The 15488-nt window shown below is 35.0% G+C and overlaps 1 protein-coding gene across 15 annotated transcripts; it reads left to right on the forward strand.

Moving 5' to 3' along the window:
- Positions 1-1643: 1643 nt before the first annotated feature.
- Positions 1644-9631, forward strand: LOC132311545 (aquaporin NIP2-1-like). Of its 15 annotated transcripts, none has more exons than XM_059809473.1 (8): positions 1659-2026; positions 2504-2628; positions 3391-4160; positions 4658-4701; positions 4891-5257; positions 6369-6473; positions 6603-6678; positions 6915-7266. In XM_059809473.1, the coding sequence occupies exons 5-8, from the start codon at positions 5220-5222 to the stop codon at positions 7089-7091; spliced, it is 396 nt and encodes a 131-aa protein (XP_059665456.1). In that variant the 5' UTR covers positions 1659-2026; positions 2504-2628; positions 3391-4160; positions 4658-4701; positions 4891-5219; the 3' UTR covers positions 7092-7266. The 15 variants fall into 15 exon arrangements, 9 of the variants coding, with proteins under 9 accessions (XP_059665463.1, XP_059665456.1, XP_059665458.1 ...); XM_059809475.1 differs by having other exon boundaries at positions 4673-4701; XM_059809472.1 differs by having other exon boundaries at positions 3391-3516; positions 4060-4160; positions 4658-5257.
- The last annotated feature ends 5857 nt before the right edge of the window (positions 9632-15488 follow it).

Below are 15488 nucleotides of genomic sequence, written 5' to 3' on the forward strand. Positions count from 1 at the left end.
CTGTTGGGAACCGCTGATACATCTCACCGAAGGTCATTTTGTTTTGAATTTCAAGATCTTTGGGAGTCCAGAAACCCTTATAAAAAGAAAATGAGGTAAGGGGGTCCTTGAATAAAGAATTTATGGGGGCAATGGTTGAGCAATCCTTACGGTTGAGCAAGGGGTGCCATGGAAGAACAGATGGTGTGGAACTAGAGGTTCTGGCAGATTCACCCTCTGGAATGAATAGTTGAGGAGGGGGTATAGGATTAGTGATCCTGAAAGAGGTCTTTCTGGCCCTCTGTGCCGGGGGAACATCATTTTGATCAAGACCACCTTCAGGCATTGGTCTTTTTCCCAAGCTCTTCTCTGAAATGCCATCCCGGGCAGGAGGAGATCCACCACTGCTTTGAGAGGAATCCTCAACATTCTGAGCACCAATTTGGGGAGCCTTAGTCAGAATGTCAGAGGGTTCATTGTTAGGCACAGTAGGCTGAACTTCAGCAGAGGTAGATACAGCGAGCTCAGCAGTTGGATGCTCAGTGGTTGGAGCCAAAATAGGAGTAGTTGAGGTGGTCGCTATAGGGGCTGGCACAGCTGAAGGAGTAGGAGTAGAACATCTTCTCCTGGTGAAGGAAGGAAGTTGAATACTATCCATTATGGACCCCAATATTGATATGTCAGAAAGGTTTTTAGGGGTGAGCAAGTCAGTAATTCAGGGAAGGTTGTTCTGGACTTTTTCCTTCAGAATGTCAAGTCTGGCCCTGCAAATGCTGTAAACTAACTCATCATGATTTATTCAAAGGAACCTACAAAGAAAAGTACAAAAATGAGGAAGATAGGATTCATAATGGCAATCAGAAGGATGATTCTTAAACTTCTTAAATTGAAGGACAGAGCACTTTTCGAAAGTGGTTGGGATTGGGAAAGTCTGAGCGAAAGGAGTTCGTTAATTTCCACTGACCCCAATTAAGTTGCTCTTCCAGCCCTTTTCGAATGAGAGCTTGTCAGTACAGATGGAACGTTTCTCGATAGGATGTAAGTGGAAATATGGTTCATCGCTTCTGGTTTTAACGATTCGGTAGCAAAGGAGAAGGTCTATGATATCTAAATTAAGACCTCTATCACGATTCAAAATTAGAAGGACTGAAATCACCCTAAGGAAATTAGGGTTAACCTGAAGAGGGGAAAACCCCAATTTGTTGAAGATATAAGAGAAGAATGGGTGTAGAGGGAATTTGATTACGTTCAGATGTAGAGCTGAGAAAAGAATCTCTCTACACTACAACATATTAGGCTTTTACTAGCGCTCTTTAGAAGAATGCTAGTATAAGTGAACTAATACCAGCGCTCTTCTTAGGAGCACTAGTATAGGTGTAATCATACCAGCGCTTTAGCAAAAAGCGCTGGTATAGGGGTAATCGTACCCGCGCTCTTTTTAGGAGCGCTGGTATAGGTGTAATCATACCAACACTCTAACAAAAAGCGCTGGTATAGGGGTAATCGTACCAATGCTTTTCTCTAAAGCGCTAGTATAGGGGTAGTAGTTATACCAGCTCTTTAAAAAAAAGCGCTGGTAATGGCCCTTCCATTCCCTGCCTTTTTTCCCCTTCCCTCTAATTTTTTATCTTTTCCCTCCACCTTTTTCCTCCGCTGTAGAATATTTAGGGCCTTTTACTACGTCATTTTTTTGGGGCCATTAACACTGTATTCACTTTCCCATTTCATTTTGCCAGCCCTAACGCTCTCTCTCCTTCCATCACAGCTCTCTCTCCTTCTATCACCGGTCTCGCCCGATCTTGTAATCCGTTTTGTTTTCCATCACAGCTCTCTCTCTCTTTCCATCACTGTTCATCACAGCTCTCTCCCCTTCCATCAGTCAGCGTTCCAAAACTCGAATTTTAATTAGAAACCAACGCTTTAAAACTGGTAGCTTGGTTTAGAGAGACAAAGTCATTGCTACTGCACACACAGAGAGAGAAAGAGTCATCATTGGGGGTTTTGAAAACCTCGTCTACACTAACAGATCGGAGCAGAATTTTTTTAGGTTAGTAACTATTTGCCTTCTGATTTTGATTACCTGTGTAGATCACTGTACCTAAGATTGTTGTTATTCTGGTGATAATATTGAGTAAATTTAGGGTTTTATGTGGATTTGTTATCTGAAGTGTTTTAGTTTTCAGGTTGCATTTGTGAATTTTACGATAGATTTAAGGGTTACATGTGTTTAGTGCACTTTCAATGGCGTAATTATCTCTCTATAAACACACAGATCAGGTTGTTTCCTTTTACTTTTCCCCTTATCTGTTACAAATTTCGTTTGAATCTGTTTGGCAAAAATTTAATCTCTTTGCTTGAAATCTGTTGAACTTGTAAGGGGATATTAAATTTAATCTATTTTCATATATTATGTTGTGTTTGGAGCATAAATTCTTTTGGCTGTTGAAATTATTGTTTTAGTTCAAACTTTTAATTATTCTTATTTTTATTTTTGCGGTTTTAATTCATAATTGCTGTTTTACAGGAGTGGTTCAGTTTTTTGAATATCTTGCAACTGAGTGTCTTCCTTGCTTTGCCTGTTCTCTGTCTTTAATCTCTCGGCTTTCTTTAAGCAGACCCTTCCTTCGCATCTTCAAGAGCATAAGTCAGGTATGAAAGTCATTTTTCTGCATCTTGCCTTGGAAACTTTTGGTCATGAAGGCCCCTGCAACATCAGTAAATGGAATTTTGGTGTCCAATGACAACCGTTGAACATCAAATGTTCCCAAACTCCAGAATGCCAGGCCTTAGAGTTGTTTAAATTGTTGTCTAATAAAATAGTGTTTGACCATATATAGTATGCAAAACATTTTTTTTATAAAAAACTATTTTAAAAAACTATCTTCTTTTTTCTTTTGTGTTACAAATAAATCTAAAAGAAAATGTCACATTAAAATAACTTTTTGTGTAGAGCAATTTCAAACAAATAAATAGTCATTTGTATGCTGGTTTAAAAAAAAAAATTTGTATGTGAATTTCCTGTATCAACTTTTTTGTATGCTAGTTAAAAAAAAAAAAAAAATTCAGACCAACAGTTGGCTAACCCTCCTTCTATTCATGAGAATTTGCTCCACTCATGAATCATGGCAAGGTTGTTGTACGGCTGCAATTTACACCCTAACCTAGACTTGTGCTAATGAAAACTTAGAAACATAAATTAATCTTTCAACAGGATCATTGCCAATGTTAGAAGTAATATGGTAACAAACTCTTATGTCTCTTTCAAATTTACCTTTTGAGTTACATTTTATATACTCAACTTCTGTTTTGTAGAAGTCTGTTTCAGATTGGTTTGCAATGGAGGCATCATTATGCTTTCATGACGCCTAAAATACATCACTAATGTCTTGTAATGGCTTTTTGTTATGCCAGGTATGATCGAGCGAGGGGAGTTGAAATAGGAAATAAGGACATAAAGCTTGAATACCTGGAAGAAGCATTCACAACATCCAACTGGATAGTTTAGATTTACTAAGTCAAACCACCAAATAATAGGTGGTGATTAACATAACCCCTCCTCCCTTTTATGTAGGACAGAAGGAACATGGTTGATGAATTTTGAGAGCTTCTTTAGTTTAAGAACTTTTAGAGATATACACATTTTGCCATTGAGTTGGTGTTTTTAACATTCGAGGCTTATATTTATTTGCTGGAATCCTTTATGTTGAAAATTTTATATTGCCTCCTTGCCTAATATTTATCAAGTCTTTTGATCAAGTACGTAAAAGCCCAGATCCTTGATTGCTTGGGACGATGTAAGTGACTGGCTTAGTAGATCATAAAGTCAAGATTGGGCACTGGACCATTTCCTCTATGAAGGAGAGCTTCTTAAGATGAAACTAGATAACTATTCTCGTAAACAAATGAATCTGTGTTTGGTCTCCATGATTTCCTTGTTATGTATTGGGTGTCTCAATTTTAGTTTTCATTTACTTATTTTTTTGCTTAAGTTTTTATTTTTATTTTTTGTTCTTGATGCTCTTGCTTTATTTTTTATTTTTTATTTTAAATCTGATTTATATAACATATATGCAATTTCAGGGGCTGGATTTCAATTCAAAAGCAAGTATTTGTTTGGGAAAGTAAATATTCAGATCAAGCTTGTAGAGGGTGACTCTGTAGGGATTGTCACTACTCTCTATGTGAGTTTCAATTTTCAACTATTATTTTTCATGAATAATATTATATTTATACACACAAACATATACACGAACTGGGTTTAATGCAATTATAGTTTTGGTACATTATGTCATTCAATGCATTTATTTAAGTGTTCAGTTGTAGAAAATAGAAAACTTGACATCGTTTAAATTCAAGAACTGGGGTAGTCTTAGCTGGCTGTTCCTTTCAGCTCGTGAATTGGATTAAATTCCATTTATTTTTCACATTTAAAGCCTACCCACCTAGTATTTTGTCCGTGAACCATTCATTTCTTCCAAAAAAAAAAAAAAAAGATGATGACCAGTTTTGCTTTACTCTTTTATTTGATCGGGTCAAATCTATTTCTTATAAAATTAGAAGATTATCACTCTCTAATTTGCTTTATGTTGATTGGTAATTGACTGTGACATTGATGATGATGATGACCAGTTTTGCTTTACTCTTTTTTGAGCTATTGATGTTGATATTTTGTTTTTAGTTTTAATGTGTGCAGATGTCATCAAACGGCTCAAATCACAACGAGTTCGATTTTGGCTCCCTATTTTGTTTGTGGCTTCAGTATTTTCTTTCAAGAATATTGCAATATCTTAATTAGTTGATAGAGCAATTTATAGTAGTGATAAAATAATTATGATGATTTCAGCAACTTTTTATTAAATGGCGTTTTTGATCTCTCTCTCTCTCCTCTTGTTTGAATTGGATTCTTTGCAGGGCTCTGCAAATCATCTAATGCCAAGGACTGACTCTTGTTTACTTCAGGACAACTTCATTTACATCCCCATCTACATTGACTTTAATGTGTTTTAAGAACATAATGTGTTTTAAGTACTATTTCTTTAATTCGTTGCATGTATTTTGTTTGTATTTTGTTCAGAAATATTAGAAAAAAGAAAGTTTGAAGTTTGATGAGTTCTTTTGAAGAAACTTGTGGTTGTGTCCTTTAATTCGTTGCATGTATTTTGTTTGTATTTTGGTTTCCACAGAACAAGGGTCATAACCATAAAAAAGATCCTTGTGCAGTTTTCAATGTGTTAGATTCAATGCTGAAGGGTAGCTTGGAGCGGTTGAAAACAATGAAGTTAGCTTTTGCCTATGTTGTTTTGGTTGGTTTGGATGGTAGATTAGTGCAGCTTTCTTGTAATTTTTTACTGGAGTTGCCGAGTTGTTATGGAAACAACCAGATAGCTGTAGCAATCCTTCTTGTTTTGAAAGTGAAGTTGAAAAACTGCTACTTAACTACTTTACATCTTTCCTGCCTATTTTTTTAGTACTTCCCTTTTTAGTTTTTAGTTTTAAATTGCTGTCGAGTCTAAAAGCTCTAATTGATTCTTGTAATTTCTCAAATTGGTGAAATTAGAAACTCTGTTTACAAGTAGTTGTGGAATCATAGCCATAGACTTCAATGACCTTTGAGAAATAGCGTTATCTCAAAATAACCTCAAATTCCTTATGAAGTAAGCTGTAAAAGTGCAAAACAAAAAATTAAAGCTGGTGTACTCCAATATTTCAATAATTCATATATCAAAAGAAATATCCCGAATTTCCTGGGAAAAGTTCATATATTTAATTTTTTAAAGTTCTCATTTTCTCAAAAAAATTCAAAAGGATGATGATTTTCCTTACACAAATATTTTTATTTGCAAGATGATTTTACTTCAAAATTAATTTTCACAACATTTTTTCAACCTTTAAAATGTTTTTTAATGCCAAAATCTGTCTGGTGGATATTTTTTACTTCATATTCTTCTCACTGCATTCCTGAATCGTGCCCAAGTTCAGTGTTGTTTGATGGCAAATTATTTTTTGAACCCCAGATTTGTTCAAATGTTGGTAAGTTTGTATCTTTGCTACGATTGTCTGTGTAAATCCACGTATCTTGTATTTTTTAATTTACGGTTGCAGGGAAGAGACTCATGTTTTGATTTGCTTGATGATAAATATTTGCATACTTGGCCCTTATCCTTTCTCCCCCTTTTTTGTTGTTTAAATACCTCTAAACCTAGCTCATAGTTAGGGTTTGAGGTTGTTTTTCAACAATAGCAGGACTTTATCCCTTCTCCTACATCATCGTTCCTAAATCATGTCCATTATATAAATAACTGCAGCTTGCTGGCCTCTTGAATCCTATTCATTTTTATTTTCTTCGTATTGTTTGAACTATTTCCTTATATTTTTTGGGTTTCATGCAGTGATGGGATGAATGGTTATATAGCACTTTGTGTTGGAGACCCTTGCCCTCTAATTTTTAGGTCACCTGTTACAGGACTGGAAGATATTATGGATAATCAAGTCATGTAAGTTTCCAATAAAACAGAGATAATTTTTAAGTGGGTTAATTAAAATAAAATGCATCTTGGACTTCTTTTCCTTTTACTTTTTCTATTTTTATTTTTTATCTCTTCTGTTACTCCTCTGTTGTTCAGTTGTGCTATATACAGATTTCCAGATGCTCATAAACATATAGCTCGACCACCAGCCGGAGTTATATTCCCAAATAAGGTATTTAGGTGACTATTTTTTACATTTTGTCGGACCATCTTCAGTATTTTGTTTTTGTCTCATCTTATCTCGTCTGTTGTTCCTACTTCCTACAACCTTGTCATTGATGTATACATATTTAAAAATTTTCAACTCGTCTTACTACTGGTAAATCTGGATTCTGCATTTTATTCATGCTCATTTTTTGAACATTAACCATCTGAAGTTCCTTTTGAACATGTTCTCTTTATATGGAGGTGTTGGGGACCTACTTCCTGATATTTGCTGGTTGTGCTACGGTGGTGGTGAATTTGGAGAAGGACAAGGTGGTGACACTTCCGGGAATAACAATTGTTTGGGGACTGGCTGTGATGGTCTTGTTTCAAGAATGTTATTACATGGAGTCTCATTTGACGCAAATTCTCATGATTTGAGACATTATATATATATTTTCATGGGCCTGTTTTTGAGACATAGCTGCACTCTATATCAAATTTCATTATTGCACCGTAATTCATTTTTATTTTTTATTTTTATTTTTAACTTTGATGTGGATTGGGTTTATCTCGTTAGTAAATTTTGTTCATGAATGGACTTGATGTTTGATTACAGGTTTAACTTATGTTATATTGGATGGCATTTAGTAGCCGTAATCTATTTTAACAAAAACAATAAAGGGAAAAAAAATATATATATTTATATAAAATGACCTTTTACCAGCGCTTCTTTCTTTAAGAAGCGCTGGTATAGGGGAAAACTTAAAATGACGCTTAAGCAGCGTTTTTTGGTAAATACTCTTTACCAGCACTTTTCCAGAAACCGCTGGCATATAGCATTTACCAACGCTTTATGAAAAAGCGCTGGTAAAAGGACTTTACCACTGGAAAAGCACTGGTAAAGGCCTATTGACACTACATTTACTAGCGCTTTTGAATTACCAGCACTTTTTAGGACTTTTACTAGCACTTTTGAGCGCTGGTAAAAGCCAGAACTGTTGTAGTGCCGGGAAGGAGATCCTCACCGGTGCTCTCATTTAGATCCGCGGGATAAACCCTGAGAGAGGCATCATTTAGGATATTATTTTTCGAACGAATAACGTTCAAATTAAGGGGGGCCATTCTAAAAGAAAAAAGGAATTTTTTTTTTAGTGTGTAAAAAAACCTTTTCCTCCAAAAATAGAGCAGCAAAAGTAAGGAACTGACCTTGAGAAGGGAGTTTTGCAGAGTGTCCGATCACAAAGCAAAAGTCAAATCGCAATAGGAAAAATCGCCGGTGAAAACAAGGGAAGTTCGCTAGAAAATACAGTAGATGACAGAAGTAATCGAAGGTAATGACACTAGACGAAAAAGAAGAGAAAGGTTGAAGAAAGGCAAAAGATAAGAAGTCAGGTTTTTAAAGCAAAACTGGTTCGACCTACACGAGGCTGTGTTGAAGATGGTGCAGCAAATCTCGAAGCATTAATCTCTGAGCCAACTATTCATTTCCCCACGTCATCACTTCGAGCCGTCATGTCATGATTAGGCCCTTTTGATAATCCAACTCTAATTAATTAGGGGGAGATTATGGGGGCAGATGAGGATATCCAAAATTACCTAGGCGGGGTACGATCCAGATGGTCACAAGCGGGTTAGATAAGGACTACCATTCTAAGTTGAACCTTAATTAATCAAGCCCAGGATCATTTCGGTTGAGGGAGAAGCCCGGTTTTTGCAAGGAAGTAGCTGAGCCCAAAGTAAAGAGAAGCCCAAAAGAACGGCCCAGCTCAGGAAGTTAGTTAGAAAATATCTAGAAAGTCTATAACAGTCTATAAATAGAGGAAACAGGGGTTGAAAAATTTTGAGGTGTGTAGAATTACTCTTTTTGATATGAGAGGGAAAATTTCTTACATTTTCAATATTGCTCACACATATTCACATCCCATATACATCTTCAAGTGCATTATTCTCATAATATTGTTGCATACATTCAATTATACATTGTGATTATTGTATTGACATCAAGTATTGAAGATTGAAGCTTGGGATTTGAAGAGAAAATTTGGAGGTTGGGTTTGAAAGAAAATCTAGAGGATTGGTTAAGTTGTATTGAAGATCTTTGGGTGTTTGTATTTGAAGACTCTGAATTGATCTTTGTGGCCTTATATGCTTGATTTGTTGTTGAGATTTGGGGGTTTTTGAAGAATCAATCAAACTTTCTCAAAGAACTTGTTCGGAGTGGATGCCAAGTGTTCGACGAAATTACTAAATGAGTTTCAAGGCGTCAAACCAAAATCTTTCGAACATCAAATGGCTCCAAAATTGTCTCGAAAGGCCAAAGGAAAGGGTATTGCAGTTCCTCCATGCCCCAAGAGAGCAAGAACTACTATTTCTATCCGTGAACCACAAGAAACGGAATGTGAATTTGAAGAAGTTAAGAGACAGTTCGGGTCAGAAGCTTATTGAGTACATTAAGAAGAATAGTTGGCTCTCCTTCACTAGGATGAAACGTACCTACAGTCCGAATATGGTACATTACTCTTACTCGACTATCCGTAAGGTTTCCGATTCTGGATATTTTAATGTACATTACTTTCACTGGTCAGTAGTTTTTAATCTCGGTCACATGACTAGTGGTTTTTGCCATTGCAGATTCAGAAGCTAAAACTAGATATTGAGACATGAGTGAATGAGCTGGTATCCTTGGGTAGACGTCAGATCTCTTTCGCATTCAAGTTTTTCTTTAAATTCCTGATGACTTTCTTTTGAACAGCGCAATGCTCGAACTGGATCAGATTCTAAGGGCCAATGAAATCAGCTTCGCTATTCTAGCTGCTTTACCAGCATTTTTTCTCTCCCTTATTTTGATTATGTTAGTGCGTGATTGGCTTAAACAGGTAATGAACCATGGAGCTCTAATTATTTCTATAGTGTAGTACTCTGATTGAGCATTTCATAAAGTAGATTATGTATTCCGCTCTCGATTGTATGTGCACGTCAAATGCATTGTTATGATGTTTTGTGCATAGCTTTTATATGTTAGTATCTACAATTGGAAATCATTCTTAAGCTTACTCTTGAAAACACCAGGTTGAGCTGATCCCTTGGCATGTTGGATTTGAATAAATTGAAATATTGACTCCATTTAGTCATACTGACTCTCCATGTTTCATCTTGAGTCGTATGATTCCCTTATCTCAGGTTCATGGAGTCAGTTAGAAAGACAAATTTTCTGCTCCATGTCATCTGTTCTCCTTGGTGAACTTGTACTCTCGAAATAATTGAAATTGTTAGCATGGTCCAAGCTCAATATAAGATAATTGAATTTAGGAGGCTTATAAAAAAGTAACTTTGTTACCTAGGGAAAAAAGAAAAGTAACTATGTTTCTTGTCAATATATTTTTCGTAATCCTTACTGGGCAGAGTAATACTAGGTTGAAGTATTTCTATCATCATTTGAGAACTCAACCTAATAAAAAATCAATTAAATACAATCAGCTACTACTAAATTTGACTTATTATATTACTTTTATTACCTAAAGGATTATTGTGTATTTGGGAATTTTATCTAGGTGACAAGTCTAGTAAGTCTCCTAAATTTGTTTGCACTGCGTTTCTGCCTCTCAACCCATTTATACTATCCTTCTATTTAACAAGGGAGACCAAGAAAGGGGTCTTCACATCCTCAATCTGCACTGCCATATTATTGCACGGTTTGCACCTGTAGTTGGGTGGCTGAATATAATTTTTTTTAAGTATACATTCAAGCTTTTATGTGTGTGTGTTTGATAAATACATCCTGCTTGTTATGCATTCCTAATATCAAGTTGATTACATATGTCAAGATGTTCGATCCAAAAATTATTATTTGTTTTACAAATATTTTTCAGTTTTTGATTTACTTGATTATTGAGAAAATAAGGACATTAATGTAATTTAAATAATGACAGCCATTCATGCGACTATGCGAGCGTATGATTTATGAGGTCAGTAGTAGTTAAGCCAACTTCATCTGCGTTTGCAAAAAAAAAAACACAGTGACTTCGATATTGTGGAATTCAATTGGTTCAATTTTCAACTCTTGTCACATCCCTAGCATCACTTCATACACGCATATAAATATATATATATATATGTTGATGCCAAAAATCTACACGCTCCGGAGTCGGTGGCGATTCTTGCAAAACAAGAGAAGTGATGACCGGCGTGGTGCCGGCTGGGTGCACTCCGACGGTCAAGTTAGTACTTGACGATCTAATATCCTACAAGGATTACATATTAAAGTTATGACGTACCTTTTTAGGTTGACCCATCATCTCTTTTATAGAAGCATTAATGGTAGTAGTTGTTGAAACGAGATTGTCCCTGATCCAAGATGATATCGTTTCCTTCTTACAGGAATGGTAACTCTGGTTACATATGGTAACCAGATATTTTTTATGATTCCATAGAGATTTTGGGTAAGATAAATCCCTTACCCTTATCTTATTTCTTTTTTGACTTTGAGTTGCCTATTATTTTTATCCTTATCAGTTGCCTCCCATTCTCGTGCTTGCTTGTCAAACATCGAGAATGTCAAAGTGTTTTTTTGAGTGACGTCTCTTTAGCAGAAATCAATCTCTTTTTAGGTTAACCCTTGTTAGGCGACCTGTTTTTTTTTTTTTTTTTGGTTGATCTCTTAAGATTTGTCCGAACTTCATGAGCTGAGGGAGTAAAAAGGGAAGTATATTTACGAGCTTTACTCAGCTCGCCCCTTAAAAAGGAAAATATATTTTACGAGCTTCACTCAGTTCGCCCTTTAAAAAGGGAGGTATATTTTACAAGTTGATTTCGACCCCTTTTAATACGGAGGACAACAATTACGAGCTTCATTCAGCTCGGGCCTTTATAGTACGGGGCACTTTTATATCAAACCCTTATAATACGAGGATGGCAATTACGAGCTTCATTTAACTCGCCCTTTAAAAAGGGAGTAGGTTCTCCAAGCTTCATGAACCTATCCTTTTAATATGGGAGGTCCATCCTCGTAAGTTTCGTCATCTCATCTTTTTAATAAGAGAGACTAATTTTCGATAGATAAGGAAGTCTGATTTTCCAGAGTTTTGTGAGCTCGTATCTTTAATAAGAGAGGTTAATTTTCTAACCCCATTCCCAAGCTTGCCTCTCATGTGCAAGGAATGGTAACTCTGGTTACATATGGTAACCAGATATTTTTTATGATTCCATAGAGATTTTGGGTAAGATAAATCCCTTACCCTTATCTTATTTCTCTTTTGACTTTAAGCTGGACCTTTTTTTTTTTTTTTTTTGAAGGGTAAATGTTAGGAGTTAGTTGGTGTCAAGACTCGAACCCATGTGCTCCAAGAGTCAACAGGAGGTATCTTACCAGCTAAGCTGGAAGACTTTGACTAAAAGCTAGACTTTTACTTGCCCAAAAAATAAATAAATAAAAGCTCGCCATTTGTTGAGGGTACGTGACGGTAATATACATTCCATTATTAGCATTATGGGTAAGTAATGTTATATTTTTGCTTACTTTGATTCTCTTACGGAAATATATTGCATTAGGAACTGAAGGTTTCAAACTGAATTTTGCAACGTCAAAGTCTCAAAGTTGTGGTCGAATCGCGACAAAGGTTGTTACCTCACATAACTTCACATTTTGAAGATTGGGAATTCTATGTTAAAGTTTTTTCTACGTGCTTTGAAAATTTACTTACACATAATGCTAATAATGCTATGGTTCAAGGACAAATTATTATTATTATTATTATTATTATTATTATTATTATTATTATTATTTATCCTGACAAAGAAAACTACCAAACGGCACTTACGTCAAAAACTGATCAAACAACATACCTCAGACAATCCTAACACTAAGCCAGGTCATGATAACAATCGTAATAACATTCTAAAATTTAAAAGGTGCCTAGAGCACTGGGCTGACCCAAACCCACCAACAACGCGTTCAACTTTCTTGCCAACCACGAGAACCACCAAAGCTTTTTGTTCAAGGACAAATTTAGAACTGCCAAAAACAGTGGGGGTGCAAAGCAGGGGTATATAAAACAGAGTAAAAAACAAGCCCTCGTGGACCAAAGGGCGAGACCTACTAGGGACATGTTTGGAAGTTGGGTATTGTGCCAATTTCCCATTATTTTGTTTCATTATTAGGATAGTTCATCACTACCCTATTTATGATTTGGGTTTACTACACTATTTTAAAAACAAGGTTTTGATATAAATATATGATAAAGAAGTAGGTACTGCACTTGTAATTCACATTTGCTTATACATGAGACTTGATGTCACACATTATGTATGGTAAAAGATAAATTGAGTAAGCCATTGAATCTTGAAAAATTACCATATGTTATTATTGGAGCAATTCAAATTAGTATAAAATTTAATATAACTTGGACAAATTATTTAGACAATTTTAGTTTAAAGAATCTATCTGTTTGGACATGAAAATTTACGATTTTACAATTAAATTTTTTTTTTCAATTTCACTACCTCTTGTGAAATTAAATAAAAAATACAATATAAAGATCAAATACACACAACAAATATACAGATTTTACTTGGTTCACCAAAAAATCAGGGTTACGTCCAATGGTTGTAGGGATTTCACTATAATAATCAAAATAATAACGGATACAGAGAGTTCAGAACGAATAAATAGCATTATCTAAAAAGTTAGTAAAAATTATTATTTTCCTTTTCTTTTACAATTTTTTAGGAAGTGATAGCAATTAAGCAATGTTCAAACTTCAAATTGAACTTTCAAAATTAAATATGATGCAAACCACCCACAAATTATTCCTAATTTAAGAGCACCTACTATTTCTTTAAATGATAAATATCTTAATCATTATAAATTTAAATTTATAAGTTATTTCCGCTGCGTACAACTCACAATCTACAGTCTGTATCTCCCAACACCCTCGATTAACGGAGGCCACACTGTTACCCTGTATATAAAGAAGAACAAGTATACAGATAATCATAAGCAAGTTCATTTTGAGCCCATTAAACATCAGAGTTAGAGTTGGAGTTGTGTCGCATTATATGTTAGGAGCTTCAATGGCCCCAAAGAAATTTTCTAAACTGATCGTGAAATGCCAACATACAAAATATTACTAAGTTGCTGTTTGTTTCCTATTGTGGTTAGACTAGGACTTCGTAATTATAATGATTCTAAAATCAATGATAAGTCTATTAGCACAATTAAGTATCTTCTAATGAATGAAAATCCTTGAACTGCTACTACACCCAAGCCTGAAGATAATGGAATTTATAATTTACTATTCACTTACAGTAATGATGAAGAAAACTAGGCCACCAACATATAACTGAAAAATGAAATGAGAGTAGGTAACTCAATTTTTATAGTAATGAGAAAACAGTCAAGCAAGCCCTGTTTACAAACCAAGCAAGCCCTGTTTAAAAATGAAAATCCCTGTTTTTATAAATTAACAAAATTGATCCAATTTTAAGTAGACGATGATGATTTACACTAATAATAATGAGGAAAATATACAATTTTCTTTATGTGTGCATGTGCATGCATGCTTGCATGTGATGGTGTGCACTTTGTGTCCTTGCATTTTTTTCTTTAGAAAATGGTTTTTGGGCATATATGTATTGTTTCAAATCTTTGTCACGCCTTTTATCCAACTGATGTGCAACATTATCTTGATATCGATCATCCATCTAAATGAGAATGACCTGCCTGATTTTTTTTATTTTATTATTATTTATTTATTTATTTTTTCATGCATTCCCTTATCATAATAGTAATAATAATTGATTGAAAAAAGAATGATTGGATAGAAAATACAAAGACAGGGGCTAGCTAATGCTCAAGTAGTTTTAAATAATTATTTGTGACCTCTCTATTTATTTCTTTAGGTTGTTAAAGTCAAGTATTTGTTAATGTGCAGTTGTCTCCTTCTAACAATCTTTACTAAAAGGATATGTACTGCCATGTAATTTATTTTTGACTGCTGGGGATAAGATGTTAGGGATTTGGGGAAGCCAGGCCTTCAAATTATGTATAAGCTCACTATTACATCACGCATGGAACGGGTATATGACTGCTTGCTTCCGTCAACCAAACGCCAATAGTTCTTCTATCCGTTCACTCCCTCTTGCTTGAATGCATGAATGGTAAATTTTTTGGAAATGTCATCAAATCTATTACCAATTTTGTTACAATATGCTCATAGAAGAATTTTTTTCGTTAATTTTATTTTGATTTTATTTTTGGAAGTCAGCTAATATGGATTTGACTTGATATATGGTCATGACAACATTGATTTGTTGAGGTAGTCTTGGTGCTTTTCCCTCTACTTTTAGACCTTCTTCGCTTAGTATGCGTTTGTCTTCTATTTTAGCAACTCACATATTTCCATTTTGGGCAATCCGATGGTTGGACAGTTCATGACATATTGTTACCAGTCTTAGAATAGTACATTTCAATTATCGGGCTGCAATATTGTTACCGAGTACCAGTCTTTACACTGGATGCTGGGAAGAAAGGTTAGAGACGGTTGATATTCGACATTGTTTTGTATAAAGTGGTTGTCCTCGTGTGCTTGTCATATCCAGTGCAATGAGAAAATAATTGTTTCTAGAAATTAGTTAGTTGTGACAGAGTTGTTGGGTTGATATTCAACGTTATTTTGTATACAGTGGTTGTCCTCGTGCGTGTCATATCCTGGTGCATTGAGAAAATAATTGTTTCCAGAAATTAGTAAGTTGTGAGAGAGTTGTTGCAAGTCATCTTTATGAAGTAGAAGTGTGTCATTGTCTTTTTAAATGTGGTTTAAGTCTGCAGGGTTGCACTAG

This window comes from Cornus florida, unplaced genomic scaffold, assembly GCF_030987335.1.
Source record: "Cornus florida cultivar Cherokee Brave unplaced genomic scaffold, ASM3098733v1 CherokeeBrave_3.0.0_Hap2_Chr06, whole genome shotgun sequence".
NCBI classification, from domain to species: domain Eukaryota; kingdom Viridiplantae; phylum Streptophyta; class Magnoliopsida; order Cornales; family Cornaceae; genus Cornus; species Cornus florida.

What these genes read in the sequence shown, in the direction of transcription:
- LOC132311545 (XM_059809473.1), top strand. Translation starts at nt 5,220, where the DNA reads ATGCTGAAGGGTAGCTTGGAGCGGTTGAAAACAATGAA. An exon ending in GAGCGGTTGAAAACAATGAA is followed by an intron (nt 5,258 to 6,368) that starts GTTAGCTTTTGC and finishes GGTTTCATGCAG; the next exon opens with TGATGGGATGAATGGTTATA. An exon ending in ATTATGGATAATCAAGTCAT is followed by an intron (nt 6,474 to 6,602) that starts GTAAGTTTCCAA and finishes TCTGTTGTTCAG; the next exon opens with TTGTGCTATATACAGATTTC.